The sequence below is a fragment of the Benincasa hispida genome, chromosome 1, assembly GCF_027475165.1.
Source record: "Benincasa hispida cultivar pf3 chromosome 1, pf3_genome.v1.1, whole genome shotgun sequence".
Lineage (NCBI taxonomy): Eukaryota > Viridiplantae > Streptophyta > Magnoliopsida > Cucurbitales > Cucurbitaceae > Benincasa > Benincasa hispida.
Window position 1 is genome coordinate 14,520,329 of NC_143478.1, and position 23,579 is coordinate 14,543,907.

The 23,579-nt window shown below is 34.5% G+C and overlaps 1 protein-coding gene across 1 annotated transcript; it reads left to right on the forward strand.

Moving 5' to 3' along the window:
- Window positions 1-570: 570 nt before the first annotated feature.
- LOC120087602 (uncharacterized) lies at window positions 571-1,905 on the forward strand. The gene is made up of 2 exons (XM_090308547.1): window positions 571-778; window positions 1,049-1,905. The coding sequence occupies exon 2, from the start codon at window positions 1,225-1,227 to the stop codon at window positions 1,606-1,608; it is 384 nt and encodes a 127-aa protein (XP_090164673.1). The 5' UTR covers window positions 571-778; window positions 1,049-1,224; the 3' UTR covers window positions 1,609-1,905.
- The last annotated feature ends 21,674 nt before the right edge of the window (window positions 1,906-23,579 follow it).

A 23,579-nucleotide genomic window follows, 5' to 3' on the forward strand; every position in this document is an offset into this window, starting at 1 on the left:
AATTAATTATTAAATTAAGTTCAACAAATTGATGACAATAATATAAACTTGATAGCTAGTGACAGTTTATAATTTTTGGTAATTGTTTCAATTATTTATTGTCATTAAAAGAAGAATTATATTCTTGATCAAATTTTAGTTAGGATGGTTTTTAAAGTTCATAAAATCGAGTTCTGTCACAGTGATAGTAGGGGAGATACATATATATATTTTTTTCCAAAAATTAAAATATGTATAAATTTAAATAGAAGAAAATGTGACACATGTATTTTGGGTTGAATTATTGTTTATTTATTGTTTTAGAAATCAATGGAACAGAGATTTATTTCTTAAAAAAAAAAAATAGAACGAGATTTAAATTTAACATATTTGGGCTGAATTATTAAGTTGAAAAATCAAGCACCAAAAAATCATAATTATGAATAATAATAATAATAAGGACCACTCCGCAGAAGCTGAAGCTGAAGCATGGATCAAGATTGGAGACAGAAATAGAGGTTTTCTGAGGGTCTTTCGGGTATTTCACTATAAACGAAGGGGTATAGTTGGAAACATGCCCCACATAAAATCAGGGAATTCGCCTTCGCCTCATTTTCTCCCTTCCTGACTCTCTCTCCTCTATTTCTTCTCTTCCCTCTCTCTTCTTCTGATTTTTTTTCTTTTTTTTGTAATCTGAACGGTCCTTTTCTTTTATCGCTCCGTCGTCATCGCCGCCGCTCGCCGGGTGGCGCCACTGCTAAAACCGCCGTCCGTACGCCGATCCAAGCAGTGCCCTCAGGTTTCATCCGCCACCATCTGGATCCGATTTCACTAAAACATTGACCCCTTTTCCCAGTTTTCGTTCCTAAATTATTAAAAAAAGAAATTATATTTTCTTTTTTTTTTCTTTTTCCTTTTTTTTCGTTTAAAAATTTAGTCGCTTTCAATCCTTTTCCCTTTTAGCCTTCACTTACGTTATCCCCATTTTAAAACCTCTTCTCTTTTTTTACCATTCCCCACTAGCACTCACTATTTTTCTTTTTTCTGTTCTTTTTTTTTTTACCTCTAGCCAAATTCTTCCCGTAAAAGAGGAAAAAAAAAGGGGAAAAAATATAAAATCTTATTGGACGATTTTACCCCTTAGAATATCAACTTTCTACGGTTCTGCCACCGAGGAATCCGAGTGTTGGTTGGGGCCTAGCTTACGTGGCATTTAACAAAGGGCCAAGAAGAAAAAAAGCCAAAATGAGTTTCCATTTCCACAGCCATGGGCTGTTATCGGCTGGGCCGTCCAGAAAGCGTAAGGAGCCATCCTCGCCGGCGGCTCCTAAAGCTGGTGAGCCATCGGTTTTATCGAACCGGATTCTAGCCGGGTACATGGCTTATGAGTTTCTAACAAAAGGGACTTTGTTGGGCCGGAAGTTCGACCCGGCTCGAGACGAAGCAAGCCCATCCGCCGCCGCCACACAGTGGAAGAAGCCAAAGTCGGAAGCCGCACCGCCGGAGATCTTGAAGAAAGAGAATCAGATTCAGAGTTACGCTGAGGTGGCAACCATCCTGAAGACTACTGGGGCCCACATATACGGAATCGTTAACCCGACCCAACTGGGTCGGTGGCTTCAAAAGTGACCCAACAAAAAAAACACTGTCCACATGGCGAAACCCCATTGGTCAGTGCTAGCGTGACGTTTTGTCCACGTCATATTTGACCGAGTCTTCGAGCTTTCTTGAACTTTTAAAAGACACGGAGCTCTCACTGAAAACTCCCGTCCCATGATTTTCCGTTTGCGGCTGCCGGAAAAATCAGAGTATCGGTGGTAGATTAATTAGTTTTGTTGGATGGAATTTCTCTCTGTTGGGTTCTGTTTCTTTTTGTTGTGTTTGTTGAAAATCAATGAGGATATATATATGAAATGATTATAATTATGAGCTGTGTGCTGTAATTATATTATTTACAGATCGTTCTCTTTCTCTCTATATATACAAACATATTTTTAAATTTTATTTTTAATGTCTGTGGAAATGTGAAGGGTATTTGCATGGATGACAAGGGGCAATTGGCGGTGACAACTATAAGAAATGGATATTAATTAAAAGTAGCGTAAAATATAGGAATATATAAAATAAAAAGTGAAGCAGAGAGCTGGGTGTTTGTCGTTATGTTCAATGGAACAAGGAAGAACATGCATGCATGGCGAATCTCTGTCTCTCTCTTTATTTGCTTTTGAATTTTTCGTTCTCGCAAAAGCCCTTTTCTTTGAATTTTGGTACCTTAATTTATGAGGATTTGAGAAATTGTATAAACAATTGTTTGAATCACAGGTCAAACTTAATAAGTTGTTTTTTTCCCTTCTTCTACCCAAAATTTGGACGAAAAAAAAGAATGTTACCTGAGCCTGAGATATGGGAAAGTGTGTGAAAAATTCTAAGATTTAAGAGTGAGAATTGACTTCTCAACAAGATTAAATTTTCGAAATACAATTAAGTTAATGTCGAGTGGACTGGGATATGCATTGGACATGCTTCATATACCAAAACGAGAGCCTGTGAATGTGGTTTTAACTTGGGTCTTACTATTTTCTTGATTCGATTGCTTCTAAACTTGGCTAAATATTGATTATCCTTGATTCAAAATCACCTCAGGGACGGTAGTACTGTATATATTGGACTAAATCGAAATGGTGGGCTTGAATAGAAGCCTTTCATTTCATTTTATTTTATTTATTATTTTTCTGGAAGATTAGAAGCCTTTTCATTGAAGCTTAGATTTACAAGATCATTCGATCAGGCCATGAATACGTTAAAAAAAATCACAAGTTTATTTCAAAATGAGTGCCCACTAAAAAGTAACTCTGTTGTGAGCAATTATTACACATTACATAAAGTATTCTCCCCAACCCCATGACAATTAATAAATGAAAAAAAAAAAGCTCACCAAAAACTTTGAACCATTCGCATAATTAAGAGTTACCCACATTAATATTTGGTGCGTTTCTAACGGACAATCTGAGGGTTTTTTTAAAAAATTTTCTTTTGAAAAGATACAACACAACTCAACAATTACACTAAAAAGTTCCGCAACATAAACAAATGAAACCACTGCCAATACATTCCGGCTCCAATTAACATGAAAGAAGGAGACAACCCCAAAGCACTATCTCTATCCTTAGCCTCCTTAATAATAAAGGAGACTTTGGTCAAATAACTACATTATCATTCAACAAATTTATGACCTCCAAACGATTAGACTCAACTACATAAGTTCTCAAGACTAGAGCATATCGCCAAAACTTAAAAATCTTTACCTCTCGGCATATAGGGACAAACTTCAAACTAGCCACCCACACACGATCCAGATGATCTCGAAGCACCCAACCCAACCCACTTGAATTTGTATAGGGACTCTACGCCATGTCAGTATTCAACTTCTAGCAATTAAGTTCTCGGGAGGACGGTCCAACCGAATTTGAGAATATGTTTGATAAAGACAAAATCTCCCTACACATCTTCACAATTATACAATATTGTCTACCTTATGCATAAACTCTCGTGACTTTATTTTATTTATATCAAAATCACTCAAAAAGTCCCATACCAAATGAGATATTTATTCTATAGATCTCTTCTTCCTCGAGTTAATGTAGGATTTTGTTTGTACTCTAATAATTTTATTAAAGAATCAATTAAATGTAAACAAAATACTCAGAAAATATGAGAAGATCTAATTGCTTTCTTGGCAAGGGATTGGATAGAAGTCAAATAAATAGGAATTTGATCATTGGGTAGATTCAATTGCAAGAATGATCATATAAAGAAAAGGACCCGAAAATAAATTGTCGTGAAAAATCTGAAGTTGAAAGAGTAGAAATTAAATACGTATTTCTCATTTTTAGGTTCATAGACATTGAAATTGCTTATATCACCTTTTTTTCCTTCAGCTCTTGTAAATTTGGAGGTTAAGACCAAAAAATAAAAAAATAATAAATGCACCAACAAAATTGGAACTTGTTCTCCCACAAGGACATAGACTATTTTACAACATTGTTTGAGTTAATCCCATGTCGTGGATAAGATATCAATTATCATCTCCATTCCAACTCATTGCTATAGAAAAAAAAAAAAAATATAGCAAAATTGTTTGATAAGACCAACCAATAAACAAAACATAAAATGCTTATCAATTTTTCTCTCTTAATAAAGTAGATTTGTAATTTATGTGAGTATACGAACCAGACTATAAATGAATAAGTATTGACAAAGCGAGGATAAATTAATTGGCATGTGGATGTGTTAACGATCAAAAGGTTTATAGTTTAAACCCCTACCCCGCTTTGTATGAGTATAAAGAATCTATATCAACCCTACCATCTTTTTTTGAAATAATCACAAAATATTAAGAGTATATATATTGTGTAAATCAATTATCAATTGGTAACGTTTTCCATACTCATATTATGACTAACTAATTGTTATCATTGCAAATCTTGTAGACAATCATTATATGTTCTTTAATTAATTAAGTTTAAGCTATCTTCAAGTTACTAATCAATCATATTTTTCATGATCAACAATTTATTATTTATAAAAAAAAATCAACTCTTTAAATTGATTAGAATGATTTTTTTTTGATAAAGTACAAAAAAGATGTGATCGTTTTGAGACCGTTGCACATGTAGCAATCAAGTCCAAAGTATTAGCAGATATAATATAATATAAAAATAGATTACAAATATGACAAAATTTAGATAGTTTATCCGTGGTAGACCATATCTCTGGTAGGAGTCTATCAATGATAGACACTATCGTTGGTAAAAATTTATTAGCGAAAGAAATCTTTGTTATATTTACAATTTATTAAAAGATATTATTATATATTTGATTATTATCCCTAAAAATGCTATTTTTTTGTAATTAGTCATCACCTCGCGTCACCTACAATTTTCAATTTGATTTAGAATAGAAGGCTGTTTTGGGCTATTTATAATGTCAAGCCCATGATGAAGGCCGAAAAATTACTGGGCCGTCATTAAAATTGGGCCATTTATATCACAATAACACATGGCTCTCCGAAGCCCACGTATAATGAAACATTACACATTACATTTCTGTTTCCACCAAAACTAATCATTAGCCATTTAATTTGAATTAAAAAAAAACAATGAACAAACAACTAATTAAAAATACAAAAAGCAATATTTTATTTTTACAAAATATGCATAAAATTACAAATGCAGTATTAAAGTCCATTGTTCAACTATTATGATCACATCATGATTACATAATTATTATGTAAGCCCTTCACCTTATGAATGAAAAATATGAAATTGAAATATTGAATAATTAAAGTTCAAAGAGAAAGATATGTATATATAAATATAACTACTGTTTGGGGGCCCAACACGAGATGCTATATCTCCACATCCTATATCATCTCAGTGTTTAGAGGCCCATTATCCTATCTCATTGATTTTAATTGTTTGTGGGTCCATTTTCGAAACGTGTTTTATATCTCACCGTCATTTTCCTTCCGTGTATCGTATATCATTTCAGTGCTTGAACATACCCGTTCATACTCGATTAGAACTCTCTAGACATTAAAACTCCACATATCCTATATCATGTTAGCGCTCCAAACAACCCATATATTTATGTAGAAGATCAGTTGCTACAATAAGTACCACTCATTCAAGTTGTACAAAAATGAACCACATCCATTTGTTTAAGAAGCTCATTCTTTTTCTTTTGGGCAAAAAATTGAATGGAATGTACTATTTGGTTGTTTGATGTTATGCTTTTGATATCATCACCACATCCCAAAGCATTAGCTGCTCAATGACAGGTTTTTTCTTGAACCATAATTGGTAAAGATTATTGGAAATAATCATTTTCTTCTTTAAATTCCCAATCATTTTGTAGTTTCATTGCCCTCTATGTTTGTAATTTTTCATTTTAGAGGGCCCAACAATATATTAACTTTGACTTTTAAGATATCTTATATATAATTTGTGTCTTATTTATTCTTAAGCTCAAATTTATAATTAAAATACATCTTTGTTGGCTCTTTTTGTTCGTATTTAAATTAATAAAATTATTTAATTAGATACAAACATTCATAATTGCCTCATATTAAAAAAGGATTTATTCATTTTGAATTCATTCTTAGATTTAATTTAGATTTAGGCTTCGTTTGATATTGTTATAGTTTTTAAAATAATGATTTGTAAATGTGGTTTTTGTAAAATTAGTTATAATATGAAGCATCGGTAAAATTCAACTTTATACTTAAACAAGTTGGTCATGTTTGGTAAATAAATACAAAATTATTGTTTTTATATATATATAGAATTTAATTTTAAATGATAAAACTAAAAATTAAATTCTATTAAAATTGTATTTGGTTTTAAGAGAATCTAAGAGTTAATAAATAACTTATTTTAAAAAGGTGTAAAATGAGCGTGTGATCTAGAAGTGATTTTAGTGGATTTAATCGTAATCTATTTTATTAACACAAAAAAACAATTAGGATTGTTTTATTATCACTTCTTTTCTCCCAAAACCAAATTCAAAAGGAACCTTAATTTTAGATGATAAAATTAAAAATTACATTTAGTTATAAGAAAATCTAAAAGATAATAAATAACTTATTTTAAAAAGGTGTGAAATGAGGGTGTGATCTATAAATGATTTTAGTAGATTTAATCATAATCTATTTTACCAAACACAAAGGTTATTTTATAATCACTTCTTTTCTCCCAAAGTCAAATCCAAACAGAACTTTAGGATATATAATTAGTAATTTGGTATGGAAGATTTTGTATTTTATTTAGATTTTCCATTGATTTCCTTCTATATGTATATATATAGGTTATTTCCATTCCAAAGTTTAATACAAAACATTACAATTTTATCTCCAAAACTTTTAAAGTGAGGGGAGGGTTACTTGAAATATAGATGCATAGATTCATTGAATGAAATTCTATAAAAGCATATCTAAGTCCAAACTCCAAAGAGAGTATATAATTATTTTCCCCTAATTTTGGAATAATGATGTAAGTGATTTAAGGATTCTTGATAATAGACCTGCCATATATGTATAAAAAAAGATGAAGGGTGGTTATCAGAGAGAATTTGGAAATGCACCCACTAAATAAAATTTGTTTTTCTTGGGGTTTAGTGAGGATTTGGTTTGTGAATGTTTTATGCAATTAGAAGTAGAACACACCAAAGTTTTCCATTTTGTAATCAATGAATTGTAATGGGCTTCGATGCTTAAATTTTTTTCAATGTTCCCTACTGGATACTTATCCAAGTTTCGTGTTTGTCAAACTTTTCATTTTCTTTTTCTTTGTTCATCTTCTCTAAATCTTAATGGACCGTTTTTATTTGAGAGAATAGAAGGTGGGAATAAACATGAATGTATAAAATCCTTGTTTGGTTGAAGAATTTGAGGTATTTATCTAAGAAAAACGTTTTTCCAAACATCAATGATGTCTCTCTTTGCATGCTTTTTATTCCCATCATAATTTTTTTCCTCTGTTCTTTATTCATTTTTCTTGTTGTTTTTCTTTTTTTTATTCATTATTTTTCTTTTTTATATTTATTATTTTAACTTTTTTTAATCATTTTTCTGCTTTATGTGATATTTTTATATGTTTTTCTTTAATTTATTTATTTTCCCTTTCTTCATTCTATTCATTATTCATTTTTTCTATTTCTATTTTTTATTTTTCTTTTATTATTTTTCTTTCTTTCATTCTTATCATTTTATTCTCATGATTTTTCATCTATGAATGAAGATTAAATTAAATTATTTTGTTTAAAATTATTATGGTTTAAATTAATTATTGAAAGGTAAATTTGGTTTAATCTAATACTTTATAATTGCTCATTATTCTAGTAACTTTAATTATAAATTATTTATTTTTAAAATACTTGTAATTAATAATTTAATTATTATTATTATTTGATTGTTGAATAATTATTTTTCTCAAAATTTTGAATTGAATTTATTATTTATCAATTAATCTATAAAATTTTATAGAGTTGTCACAATTAATTTTATAAATTAAATACAAAGATAATTTGTTCCTATAAAATTCATATAGCATTTCCATACATAACCAAACACAGTCATCCTTGATTCCCATCAATTTTATTCCCAGGTTTATAGTTCCCAGTCATCCTTAATTCCTAGGCATCTAGAAAACCTTAAACCAAATGGCCACTACAAACCTTTTGATTTAAAATTTTTTCAGCTAAAATAGAGTACGATATACAACCCACATTTTTCAATTTATCCAAACTCTCGTCCCTTAATATTAATAAATTTTTTTGGCTAACAAGTGTTTGACATTTTCATTAACCATATCATTTTATAACATTAATTTATATAATACACATATTATAGGTGGATTTTGGAATCAAGGGTAAAATGGTCAATGAACAACCAATAGAGAAGAGAAGAGCAAGCCCAAAAGAGATATGGGCCTGGTCGGCCTCACGAGCCATCAATAATGGCCCAAGAATAATGAACCCAACATAACTTAGTCAAAAAAGATGAAACCCTAAAAGCGCTAAGTAAGAATGTAAGGCTGGTCGGTCTCGGCCCAAAGGGAATCTATGAACAGTCGAGCCAGTCGAAAATCCTAGTCAGATAAGGAATAGGAGAATGGTTGAAGCCTATAAATAAGAAAAAGAAGAACGTAAATGGATAAGCAAGTTCTCAAACCAGTATCAAATGCTCTCTTCTCCCAGAGTGGTTGTGGCGTACATCGCACAGATGTCCAAGTTTCTTTTTGTTTGCAAACAAGCTCTCTTCCCTAAAATAAAAATATAATATTGTTGCCACGTGGAGATCAGGTATGTTAGCTCGGTCAAAATTCGACATCAATAGTTGGTCCCGTCTATGAGGCAGAATACTCAAGAGCACGCTTAAAAGATCTTTTTAGAATGATTTAAAGGTTCATAAACATGAATTTGGATGGAGACGAATCTGACCAAGAATACCACAATCGCCAAATATGAAAGGAAGAAGCTCCTTGGCCTTGACCCGAGGATCAACCCGTGAAAGACAAAGAGGATGGTATCGATCAAGATAGTCACCTATTAAGAATCCAAGGTGAAGAGTCTCCTCGACCTTGGCTAAATGAGGGTTAACCTGAAGAGATATTTAAATCCCAAGGACAGGGGATGGGTGAATTAGATCCCCACGACTCCATACCAAAGAAATTTAACGTTTTAAAGTCATTTGATGAAGCAGGGGACAAGGAAGACAGTGCATGGAACGAAGTGGAGCCAAAACATATTTGTTCATTGAGGCTGAGGTCGAGGTCGACCACTAGACTTTTAAGAAAGGAGAATCCGGATCGAAGGGATTCTTGATTCCTCCATAGAAAAAAGAAACAACTAATTTCCCAATGTGCTAGGGAGATTGGTCGAGGCCAAGGCCGAGGCTGACTGAAGGAATTTTAAGAGGGGAAGACCCAGATTGAAGAAAATCTAAAACCCCCAGAAGAAAGAAGGAATGATCAAATCTCCAACTAAAGGGGAGAGGCCGATCCGGACGTCAAGACCAACCAAGGAAGCCAACCAACAGAAACTTTGGAATCAGTCTCACTCACCACAGAGGATAAGAAGGTAAATATTGGAACCAGAATGAGAGCAGAGGAAATAGAGAGCTTGGTCAGATTTTTTAGGAAGAATGCTGACATATTTGCTTGGTCACATGAGGATATGCCCAGAATTGATCCCGACATAGTAGTACATCGTCGACAAGATAGCAACCCTATATAGATTTCTCCGAAAAAAATTCAAGCAATCTTCTGAAGGAAATCAAACTTGAGATTTCCATGAGCAGCGGAAAATAGATAATTCCAAATTACAATCATGTATGAACATTACAATTACAATCGTAAACAAAACAAACAGTTATGCAATTGTTACAAAAATTATAGCATGATATGATAACTGAACAAGGAGAAAAAATACGAACGTTTGTCGACTCGTCTCCATGCTCCTTGCTCACGAACGCTCGAACACAACAACCTCGAATGCTTGAATAACACGACCGCAACACTGCACAAACACTTCGCGTTCGCCCTTAGCAATCGCCTCGATCACGAACATTACAGCAAGAACACGATTGGGCAACGGCCTCCACAAAACCTCGACAGTATCGAGTTGAGTATGACACCACCAAGAAGGTTACCTTGGTATTCTCGGTGTGAGAATCTAGAGGGTGGGCTCTGTGTGGACTTGGAATGAGGTAGATGAAGGAGGAATGAAAAATTGTGTACACGACTGGGCAAGTGGGAGAAGACAGAAACCTATCGCATAGGTCGATGCCCAATCGTTTAGCTAAAGCTAAGTGATCATTTAGAAAAACCTAAGTGATCGTTTAGTTTAGTGTCTGTCGCCTACAAACACTACACGATCGTTTACTAAAATAAGTTGTCGCTTAGTAAATCGATATTTACTTGACAAGCTTCTGTGAGATATTTTTCCAAGAGAAAAACTCAAAAACACTTTTGCAAAAACTTACTAAAATTAGGAAAACAATTTTCCTTTTATCTCATGGTTACCATGAACCACCAATAACCTCCCACTCAATTGGTTATTAGAGAAAAAAATTTAATTATCCAATAATTAATATTATTATAAATATAAATGATAACCAACTTATCATACTATATTTATAAACCTATAGTTTTAATATTTCATCTCATGAAACATATAAACCATAGTTCTTTTTCTATTCCATGGTACTTAATGTAAATCTCATTTACATCAATCCTCCACTAGATGTATCTCATACATCAAACCGATTATATCATATATAATCAAAATACCTCTTGTCAATTTGAACATTTCAAATCAACACCAAGAACTGATCCTCAACTGAATCCATTGAGCTACCAAGGGAACCTTATGGACTTGTAGCTCGAAGCTCCAACGGTACGTGAATAACTGACTAAACTCTTTAGTCACGAGATCCACCATTCGTTAACTGCAGGGCACTTCACTAAAAACTGATAGCTGAACTCTCCTTACCACAAATATATTATGTGTCCATTTTAACCAATCATCAGTGCGACAACCCTTCACAGATCGCTCGTAAGTATAGCTCGACCAATAACGTTATACCCCTGTAGTTACATCTAACTCCTTAAGTACCACTGATCTCTCTAATGAACATAAGTCATAGTCCTACTATGACTGAGTCATCTCTTTCAAAGAGAAGCTGTGGCCACTATGTTCAAGCCCCAAAATCAGCCCTTAAGGGATCAATCTATCTACTTATCTCTGCTTTGGGAAAGGAGTGAATTCCATCTTGTGGATTGAGTTTCCAGCTCCCAGATCAGACAAGTCCCTAAAAAGGTAGGCATGTTGAGTTGGCAATTTGACCACTTTCACCCATACTAACAAAAGGACCGCTCTCAAAGGCAAGAGTTCCCAAAAAACTCAGAATTGAGGTCGTGTCACCTATGGTCGTTTAGGTGAGGTGTAAGTCTCTAGTATCAACGGCGTTATATACAGAGTCTAGTCATGTCGTGGTCCATGTCTTATATAAACTCGCACGTCTTCACATGAATAGTTAGGATCTACCATTTCTAGTAGTTTACAACACTTGCAAACCTCTACAAAACGAGCTGTATCCGTAGTGTCACCAGGATTAGGTATCCCACTTGAATCCTTATACTACAGACCTATTTAGGTTATCACTTAAGGCATGATCCATTTATATTTCACATATACATGCTTAAGTTCACATAAGATAACCAAGAAGCTTTGTTTATTGGATATGAGTAAATGTCAGAATTAAATAACATTTATTTTATTCATCAAACAATGTGTATCTTTACAAAACAGCAAGACTCTGGGAGATTAGGACACCAATCCCAACAATCTCCCACTTGTTCTAATGACTCAGGAGACTAATATACAATACAATATAAAAATGTACTATATACAATAAATTAGGGCATACCCCAGTATCATCTCCCATTTGCCCTAGACAAGATGCCGCATGTCCCGCAGACCCAGACTCTCCAGGTGACCCTCGAACACTTAGCCATGAGGGCCTTTGTAAAGAGATCAACAACGTTGTGCTCCGATGCGATCTTTGTGACTATCACATCACCACGAAGCACAATCTCCCTGGTTAGGTGATATTTCCATTCGATGTGCTTACCCCAACAATGACTCTAAGGCTCCTTTGAATTTGCCACAACCCCACTGTTATCACAATAGTGAGTGATAGGGAAATCCATATATGGAACAACTTTCAAATCTGAAAGGAACTTCCTCAGCCAAACAACCTCTTTAGCTGCTTCACAAGCCGCTACATATTTGGCTTCCATAGTGAAGTCTCTGATGCATCCTTGCTTGATGCTTCGCCATACTACAGTCACTTCATTCAGAGTAAACACTGACCCCGATGTCGATTTGCAAGAATTTGTATCGATCTGAAAGTCAGAGTTCGTGTATCCTATAAGGATCAAATCCTTATCTCTATACACAAGCATGTAGTCCCTCATTCTCTAAAGATACTTCAGGATCGTCTTGACCGCCGTCCAGTGATCAAATCCTATATTAGACTGATACAGACTGACAATCCCTACTGCATAGAAAATGTCGGGTTTAGTACACAACATTGCATACATTAAGCTTCCTACAACAGAAACATAGGGAATCCGCCTCATCTTCTCAACCTCTTGAGGTGTCTTAGGACATTGATCCTTAGACAAAACGATTCCATACCTAAAGGGTAACAAACTCCTCTTGAAATCCTGTATCCTGTACTTGATCAACATTTGATCAATGTACGATGCCTGAGACAGGGCTAACCTTTTGTTCTTGCGATCTCGAATGATTTGAATCCCGAGAACATATTGTGCCTCACCCAAATATTTCATTTGGAACTGGGCAACTAGCCAATTCTTAATGTCAGTCGGATACCCTACATCATTCCCAATGAATAGGATATCATCCACCTACAGTACTAGGAAAGCTACTAAGCTGTTGATGATCTTCTTGTAAATACAAGGCTCATCAACGTTCCGATTAAAGAAAAACGACTTGACAGCAGTGTAAAATATGATGTTCCAAGATCTAGATGCTTGTTTCAGCCCATAAATGGACCTATTAAGTTGCAAACACTTTGCTCTTGATCTGGAACTACAAACCCCTCTGGTTGAGTCATATAGATGGTCTCCTCAAGATTACCATTAAGAAGGGCAGTCTTGACGTTCATTTTCCATATTTCACAATCATAAAACATGACTATGGACATGAGAATCTGGATAGATTTGAGCATGACAACAGGTGAGAAAGTTTCCTCATAGTCAACTCCCTTGACCTGGGTATAACCCTTTGCCACAAGTCTAGCCTTAAAGGTTTGCACCTTTCCATCTACACCTCTTTTTCACTTAAAGATTCACTTACACCCAATAGGTCTTACCCCATCAGGTGGATCAACAAGCTCCCAGATGTTATTGAAGTACATAGACTCCATTTCCTGGTTCATGGCTTTAACCCATTCATCTTTGTCAACATCCTTCATTACTTTCTTAAAATGCAACGGATCCTCGACCCCATCATTCGTAATGACGTTTTGGACTTCAGTCAAACCCATGTAGCGATCCGATGGATTCATAACCCTCCCATTACATCGAGGCAGTCTCAAATCTTAAGCTGGTTGACTAAACATTTCGACCTCAACAACTCTTGTCGATTTGTCGAACTGTTTAACAACTCTTGTTGAACCATCAACAGTCTCAGTCTCACTAGAGGTTTCATGTAAAACGAGCTTATTTCGTGGCTTATGATCCCTCATGTGGTTTTCTTCCAAGAAGATAGCATTTATAGAAACAAACACTTTGTTCTCACTTGGATCATAGAAGTATCCACCTCTCGTTTTCTTGGGGTAGCCCACAAAGAAGAAAACCTTCAAACGCAGTTCCAACTTCTTTGGGTTAGTCGCTAGCACATGTGCTGGACAACTCCAAATCCTGAAGTGGTGTAAAATACCTTCAAACGCAATTCCAACTTCTTTGGGTTAGTCGCTAGCACATGTGCCGGACAACCCCAAATCCTGAAGTGGCGTAAAATACATTTATGACCTTTTTATAACTCATAATGTGTTTCAAAAAAACTTTTCGAGGGAACATTGTTCAGGATATAACATATAGTCTGAACTGCATAACCCCAAAACGAGTCTGAATGATGAGCATAACTCATCATAGATCAAATCATGTCCAACAAAGTTCTATTTCTTCTTTATGATATTGTAAGAGTTAAAAAACATGCAACGGAAGTATCAAAGATCCATAAGCATTCTAATTCATTAATTTTGGCAAAAACTAAAACATGCTCTTCATAAAAATGGGTTTTTCAGAACATACCTTTGATGAACTCTCCAAGAAAACGTCTGTTCAGCTACTATCTTCACTTGATATCAACGTGAACCACCTCAAAACCTTCCCTACTATGCTCTTGGAGCTTTAGGCAGAGTTATGGGACTCAAGAACAGCTTGTAGATGTGAATAAATACACAGCAGCAGAATGAAGAAGGCAGTTTCTTCTTCACCGTAATTTTTCTTTCAAAATTCTGTATTCTTTTTTTTCTTCTTCTACTTCTCCAACAACTCCAATCTTCTTTATATATTTAGATGAACATGCAAAGTGATGGAGTGCATGGCTTACGGCTCATGCTTGGAGAATTAAAGTAGAGAAGATAATGGTTTGTGTGTGAGCATAAAGATGATGGTAATGGAGAAAACTCTTTTTCCATTTTGTTCAACCATGAAAAACGATTTTCCATTTTCTTTTTAAAACAAAAAATTACTTTTAAATCATTTTAATTCAAAAATTTATTTTCTTAAATTAATTAAAAAATTAATTAATTTAATATCAAATATTAAATTAATTTTTGCACAATAATCATCTTCATATATTTAAATTATATTTAAATATTTATTCTCTTATTCCGTTTAATTTGAACGTTTCAAATTAATTTCTCAAGCTACCCTAAAGCTTACCCATTTACGAGCTACTAGGGGGACCTTGCGGACCTACAGATCATGGGCTCCAACGATCCGAGATTAATCGACTAAACTCATTAGACCGATCTAACCCCTATTCATTAACTAATGGGTGATTCCACTAAAGTTCATAGCTGAACTCCCCTCACTGTAGATATATTATGTCCACTCGATATAACCATGATTAAAAAGTTAACCCTTCACAGATTGCTCTTAATAACGGCTGTGTCGAATCTCTATTTTACCCTCGAAATTACCTCTTGTTCCTTATGTTCCACTGATCCCCTAATGAACAACTGATTTGTGATCAAATCAACAAATCGAATCTCTCTCAGGCCAATGAAAGGGTGAGGCCTCTTGTTCAAGACCTAGAATCAACATTTGAAGGGAACAACCTCTCTACTAACCCTAATCAGGTAGGAGTGAATTCCCTCTTTCACTCTATATTCCCAGCTATTCATCCGGTATTATTCCCAAAATGATAAGCTTATTGAGCAGAGGCAATTGGTCTACTCTCACCGTTTGCATACCAAAGGATAATCCCGAACAAACAGAAGTCCATAGTTAACTCAGGATTAAGGTTAAGTTACCTAGGTAATCGCTTCGAAATGTCAGTCTTAAACAGTAAACAATGTTATAAAGTAAGAGTGACAGGTTTCGTGGTCTGATCTTGCACAAAACTCATTTGCACAGGACACTCCCACTCCTCATGTCTCAACATGCACGAATTAGGATCACTTCGTATGTAGCACTTTACAACACTTTGTAACAACTATAGAGTAGGCCACATCCAATAGTGTTACCAGAATAAGGTACCCAACCTTATTCATATACTATAGATCATTTTGACTATTTATTTGAACCCGATCCACTTGTATGTCTCCACATAAAGTTCAAGTACTCATATAATAGTCAAGGGACTTAGGTTTATTGGATTTCTAAAAAACAATATATTCAACAACAATTTTATTGAATTCTCAGAATAAGTTCCTAGGTAGGGGTGTTACGTTTCCGTCAACTTAAGAACCTATACCTAGCCAGAACCCGCCTTGGACAAAAGGTCCCTTATAGATAGGTTTACAATAAATTTAATCTTTTATGCCAACCAATTTAATCTTATTAAACCGATTTTAAAAGATTAAACTAGGTTACTAAACTCTTGAGAACCACTTGAACTTACGTTTATCTCAATCCAATTTTAAAACCCCTTTAAAAAACTTGAGTTCACTCTAAGTCTGAATGCAACTGTTCCTTATTGATTTTAGGTCTAATTTCTTTTATAACACTTATAAATGGAAACAACCACCACAATGTGAAGCTAACACATGCAAGACATTCATAACGCTTATAAACAGCCTAAGTGTCATGCTCAATGCATTGTCCATTCATTGCTACTTCTTTTATATAACACTGATACAAAATAATAATAATAATAATAAAAAAAAAATAAAACAATGAAACAAGCAAAACATGCTTCCATTTACCCTTAGACTATAACATTTATAATAAAAGGATGATGCATGATAATGCTCACTGCATGCAAAATATAACTCTTATATTTCATGATGCATGCACATGCTTTCAAGTAATTTCTTCATGCTCGATTATTACAATTATAATACATGATGCATGAATAATTGCATCTAAGGTGGGTTTTGAACTATATGTCAAATACTTTGGCATATAAGCACCATACATCACATGTATAATAAACCAATGTTGATGGACCAGGTAAAATTTCCTTAAAAAAAAATAAATTAAAGCTAACTATTATAAAGACAAGAAGTCTTCGGTTCTAACAGGCGAACCGGATCTTGAACTACTCGAGCAAAGCATTACGTCTTCAACCATCGTGTACTAAACTCCCCGCGATCGTCTACGCGATAAAAAAAAACGCTTTGCTAAAACGCTTTGCTCTAACGCTTACAAACGCTCCCAGAGATAAACGATTTACCATCGCTTAGAAATAGCTTAACGATCGTTTAGAAAATACTACACGATCGTCTAGAAAAATCTAAATGATCGCTTAGTTAAATCCCAACGATCGTTTACTTGAGGCTACCCGATACGACCAACGCTTGGTTTTCTTCTTCGTTGAGAACCACATCTCCATGCTTCGAAGCTTCATCACGAACGACTCAACTAACTCAAACTTTTTGAATTACAAACTCGATTGCAAAGTTAATTATGCCCAAAAACATAACATGATCAAGAAGGTTACCTTGATATTCTCGGTGTGAGAATCCAAAGGGTGGGCTTTGTGTGGACTTGGAATGACGGACGAAAGAGGAATGAACAATCGTGTACATGACTATGCAAGTGGGAGAAGACAGAAACCTATCGCATAGGTCGATGCCCAATCGTTTAGCTAAAGCTAAGCGATCGTTTAGCTTAGTGTCTGTCACCTACAAACACTATACGATCGTTTACTAAAACAAGGCATGTTGAGTTGGCAATCTGGCCACTCTCATCCATACTAATCAAAGGATTGCCCTTAAAGGAAAGAGTTCCCAAAACACTCAGGATTGAGGTCGTGTCACCTATGGTCGTTTAGGTGAAATGTAAGTCTCTAGTATCAACGACATTATATACAGAGTCTAGTCATCTCGTGGTTCAGGTCTTATACAAACTTTTTATATTGGATACCCCCACTCGCACGTCTCCATATGAATGGTTAGGATCTACCATCTGTAGTAGTTTACAACACTTGCAAACCTCTACAAAGCCTACCGTATCCATAGTGTCACCAGGATCAAGTATCCCACCTTAATCCTTATACTATAAACCTATTTAGGTTATCACTTAAGGCATGATCTACTTGTATTTCACATATACGTGCTTAAGTTCACATAAGATAACCAAGGAGCTTTGTTTATTGGATGTGAGTAAATGTCAGAATTAAATAACATTTATTTTATTCATCAAACAATGTATATCTTTACAAAACAACGAAACTCCGGGAGAATTAGGACACAAATTTCAACTTCCTCAATATGTCCACTCCAACCAATCTCAAGCAACTTAAAAGTCTTAACGACAAGATAGCAATCCTAAATAGATTTTTCAATAGACCAAATGACAGATGTCTACCATTTTTTAAGATTTCAAAGAAGAAATCCTAGTTTGAATGGACAGAAAAATGTGAGAAAGCCTTTTCAGAATTAAAGTCATACTTAACTAAAGTTCCACTTCTTGCGAGGCCTATTCTAGGGGACGAACTATTTTTCTATTTAGCAGCATCTGATATAGTAGTGAACTCAATTTTGATCAAAGAGGAAAGTTGGAATCAACGCTCGATTTACTATACAAGTAAGGCAATGGTGGGGGCTTAAACTAGATATCTTTGGGTAGAAAAGCTTGTGCTTGCATTAATTGTCTCGGCAAGAAGGCTACACTTTCAAGCACACAAAATTATGATTTTGACCAACTTTCCCTCAAAGCAAGTATTGCAAAAACCCGAGACATCAAGAAGATTAATAAAATGGGGAATAGAACCAAGTGAACATGTTATTCACTATAAGCTAAAGACTTCAATAAAGGGACAAGAAGTGACATACTTCTTAGCAGAATTGACTTTGGCTAATGTCGAGGCTGAGACCGACCATGTGGGAGTGGGGACTGAGGTCTATTAATTATATTTGATGGCCTTAGATCCTTAATGGACCCTTTCTGTCAATGGATCATCCAACATGAAAGGGCGTGGTGTGAAAATTTCGTTGGAATCCCCTAATGGTGAATGACATGAGTAAACCTTTAGATTCAATTTTTTGGCATCTATAATGAGGTAGAATATGAACCACTCATTGTAGGATTAAAAAGTTTCCAAAGGGACAGGTATTTTTAACTTTCTGATTTTGAGTGATTCACAAATAGTGGTGAAGCAAGTAATAATGAAGTACTCCGCCAAAGAACAAAAAATGGCAACTTATTTAACCAAGGTTAAGGAGTTACTTGCTTCATTCCAAAAATATGAGATCAAGTAGATTCCAAGGTTGCAGAATACAAACACAGATTTATTAGCATGTTTAGCAACAACATCTGAGACAAAATTTTGCAGTATAAACCTGTTAGAAATCTTGAGCCCAGTATACATGCAGAAATATACTATTGTTGGAGTGTGTGTTCTAAGACCTCATAGTTATATGTTAGTTGAATCAATGTTTTTATGCAATAATCCATTAAACTAAGATCCAAGGTTATCTGATGTAACTTAAACATGTATGTGGAGACGTACAGGTGGATCATGTTTAAGTGATAACCTAAATAATCTGTAATATATGGATAAGGTTGGATGCGTTATCCTGGTAACACTATTGATACGCTCGTTTTGTAAATGTTATTGGGGTTAATGCCCTAAATCTCGTAGGGTCCTGTAGTTTGTAAAAACAAACACTTGTGATGTAATAATATGAGATATTTTCTTCACAGTTGTCTATGAAATATTAGATATTTTAGTTGCATTAACCACAAACCAATGAACTAATATCCCTAGTTATCGTTGTAACTTAAGCATGTATGTGGAGACATACAAGTGAATCATGCCTTAAGTGATAACCTAAATGGTCTGTAGTATATGGATAAAGAGAAAAACCTTATCATGGTGACACTACGGATACGACCCACTTTGTAGATGTTACAAGTGTTGTAAAGTACTACAGATGCCCTGATCCTGATCATTCATGTGAAGACATGCGAGCGGGGGTATCCTATACAAAGGAGTTTGTATAAGACCTGCCCACAAAATGTTTAGTCTCGTTATATAACGTCGTTCATGACAGAGATTTTCATTTCCCCAGGATGACCATAGGTAACATGACCTTAATCCTGAGTGAGTTGTGAACTCCTGCCTATGAGGGCGGTCCTTTGATTTGCATGGGTGCGAGTGGCCAGATTGTCGACTCAAACCTACCACTTTTTGGATTCGTCTGATTGGGGAGCTGGGAACTCAGTTACATAAGATGGAATTCATTCTTTCCCGAAGAAAGGGAAGCAGATAGATTGCTCCCTTAAGGGTTGATTCCGGGGCTTGAACAATGTGGCGCCACACACTTTCTCATGGCCCGAGAAGTGTTCACTCATAGTAGGACTATGATGTATTGTTCATTAGAGGAATTAGTGGTAATTAAAGAGTTCGATGTAACTATAGGGGCAAAATGGTAAATTGGTCTAGCTGTACTTACGAACGATCTATGAAGGGTTATCATACTGTTGATTGGTTATATCCAATAGACACATAAATATATTTGTAGTGAGAAGAGTGCAACTGTCGGGCTTTAGTGGAGTGCCCACAGTTAACGGATGGTGGATATTGTGATTAAAGAGTTTAATCAGTTATTCACATACCGTTGGAGCTTTAAGCTGCAGGTTCATAAGGTCCCCTTGGTAGTTTAATGGATTCAAGTTGAGAATCAGTTTTTGGGTTAGTTTAAAGTGTTCAAATTAACAAGAGGAAATTTGATTATATATGATATAATTAAATTAGTTCAATTATATGTGATATAATTGTATGATCTATTACATACATTAATTGGAGTAATTGATATAAATATGATTTATATTAAATAAAGGAGAAAAGAACTATGGTTTAAATATTACATATAATGTGATATTAAAACTATAGGTTATAAATATAATATGATAAGTTGGTTATTATATCTATTTATAATAAAAACAATTATGAGATAATTGTTTAGTTGGTTATTTATTTTCTCCATTAACTATGCAAGTAGGAGGTTAATTTTTGTTTTTAATAACTGAAGAATAAAATGAAAAGTGTTTTCATTTTATTGAACGGTCGCTTCATTATAGCATTTCCAATCGTTTGCTCACGAGAGACTATATGATAGCTCTCACAAGAGATTAAACGATAGAGCAAGATTTGCTAGATGATCGATTCTAGACGATTGAGTGAGAGACTAAAGGATCGACTAGACGATCGTTCACGAGAGCAAGATATTACTAGACGATCGTTCACGAGAGCTATAGATTGCTATACGTTTAAGTACCCACTGTCTATATGATAGACAAAACCTTTCTCCCACGTACTTGATCGTGTAATTCGATCGTATACTTCCTCCTTCCCTCTATTAAATTCACACCGAGCTCACACCTTCTGGATTCTCACTCTGAGAATACCAAGGTTACCGCGTGGTAGTGTCAAGGGTTGTTGTTCGAGGATCAAACTATTCGTGATTGTGACGACAGCGAGAGGTTGCTAGACAATTGCTCACGAGAGCGAGAGATTTCCAGAAGAACAGTTCTTCAAAGGTATGTCTCTCAATTCTTATTGTATTTAGTTAAGAAAGCATGTTGTAATTTTCTTTATAATGCATAACTGTTCTTGTATGTTTGTGAATGCGTTTATTCTTTCACAATGGGCTTGGACAGATCTTGCTTCCGCTCACTGGTTCTCTTGAATAAGAGTTCCTTCAAATGTTACAATTGTTGTAAAGTGTTACAAATGATATGATCCTAATCATTCATGTGGAGACATGTGAGCGGGAGTATCCTATACAAAGTGTTTGTATAAGACCAGGCCACGAAATGTTGAGTCTCTCTTCATAACACCCTTATTAAAAGAGACTCATTTTTCACTAGGAAGACTATAGGTGACTTGACCTTAATCCTAAGTTAGTTTTGAACTCTTGCCTATGAGGGTGGTCCTTTGATTTGTATGGGTGACAATGGCCAGGTTTGTCGACTCAATGTGTCTACCATTTTGAGGAGTCATCTAATTGGGGAGCTGAGAATATAACTACACAAAAAGGAATTCACTCTTTCCCTATAGTTAGGGTAAGAAGATAAATTACTTAAACAATGAGACGCCTCATCCTTGTCTGAGAGGGGTTCAATCATAGAACTATGACTAATTGTTCATTAGAGGAATTATTGATACCTAAGAAGTTAGATGTAACTACAATGGAAAACGGTAATTTGACCCAACTGTATTTACGAGCAATTAGTGAAGGGTCAATGCACTGTTGACTGGTTATATCTAATGGACACAGAAAATATATCTGTAGTGCAAAGAGTGCAACTGTCGGTCTTTAGTAGAGTGACCGACAGTTAATGAATTTTGGTTAATTTTATTAAAGAGTTCAATCAATTGGTCTCGTATCATTGGAGTTTCAATCTACTGGTCCATAAGGTCCACTCCTTAGCTCAATAAGAACTAATGAGAGTCAAATTAATCTTGGTTTAATTTGAATTGTTCAAATTAATTAAAGGAAATTAATTATATAAGATATAATTAAATAATCTATATGGATACATTATAAAACATAATGTATATTGATGCATTATATATAATTTTATGATAGAAATAAATATTTGATTATGATTCAAATATTAATTTTATGAATATGATGCATATGAAACTATATATTACAATTTAATGTGAATATGATTCACATTGAATTTATATAATTTGATGAGAGAAATAAATATTTGAATATGATTCATATAGAAATTATATTTTAAAATTAATATGAATATTATTCCTATTAAATTTATATAGCTAGTGTTTGGGTTGATGTCCCAAATCTCGTTGGGTCTTGTAGTTTGTTATTGTATTGTACAAATATTTTATTTATTTAATAAAGTATGAGATATTTTATTTGACATTTAGTAGATTTAAACCCACAAACCAATAAATTAACATCCAAGGTTATCATCTATAGCTTAAATATATATGTAGAGACATACAAGTGGATCATGTTTAAGTGATAACCTAAATGGTCTGTAGTAGATGGATAAGCTTGGATACCTTATTTTGGTGACACTACGAATACGACCCCTTTTTTAGATGTTATAATTGTTGTAAAGTACTACAAATGATCTGATCCTGATCATTTGTATGGAGACATATGAGTGGGGTATTCTATATAAAGGAGTTTGTATAAGATCGGATCATGACATTACTAGTCTCATTATATAACGGTATTCATAATTGAGACTTACATTTCACTAGGATGACTATAGGTGACATGACCTAAATCCTGAGTGAGTTGTAAACTCCTACCTATGAGGGCAATCCTTTGATTTGTACAAATGAGAGTGGCCAGATCACTAACTCAATAGGCCTACCATTTTGGGGATTCGTCTGATTGGGGAGTTGGGAACACAGCTACATAAGACGAAATTCACTTCTTCCCTAATATTGGGGTAAGTAGATAAATTGCTTCCTTAAGGGCTGATTTCGGGGCTTGAACAATGTGGCCCACACCCTCTCCTGGCTCGAAAGGGGTTGTCATAATTGAACTATGACTTATTGTTCATTAGAGGGATCAGTGGTACTTAAGAAGTTAGATGTAACTACAGGTGCAAAATGATAATTTTGGCTAGTCGTACTTATGAACAATTTGTGAAGGATCATCGCACTTTCGACTGGTTATATCCAATGAACACAGAAATATATCTATAGTGCGAAAAGTACAACTGTCAGTCTTTAGTGAAGTGTCCAAAAGTTAATGAAAAATTTAATTAATTATTCAAATACCATTGAAGCTTCAAGTTACAGGTTTATGAGGTCCCATCTGTAGCTCAACAGGGATTAAATAA

What these genes read in the sequence shown, in the direction of transcription:
- LOC120087602 (XM_090308547.1), top strand. Translation starts at nt 1,225, where the DNA reads ATGAGTTTCCATTTCCACAGCCATGGGCTGTTATCGGCTGGGCCGTCC.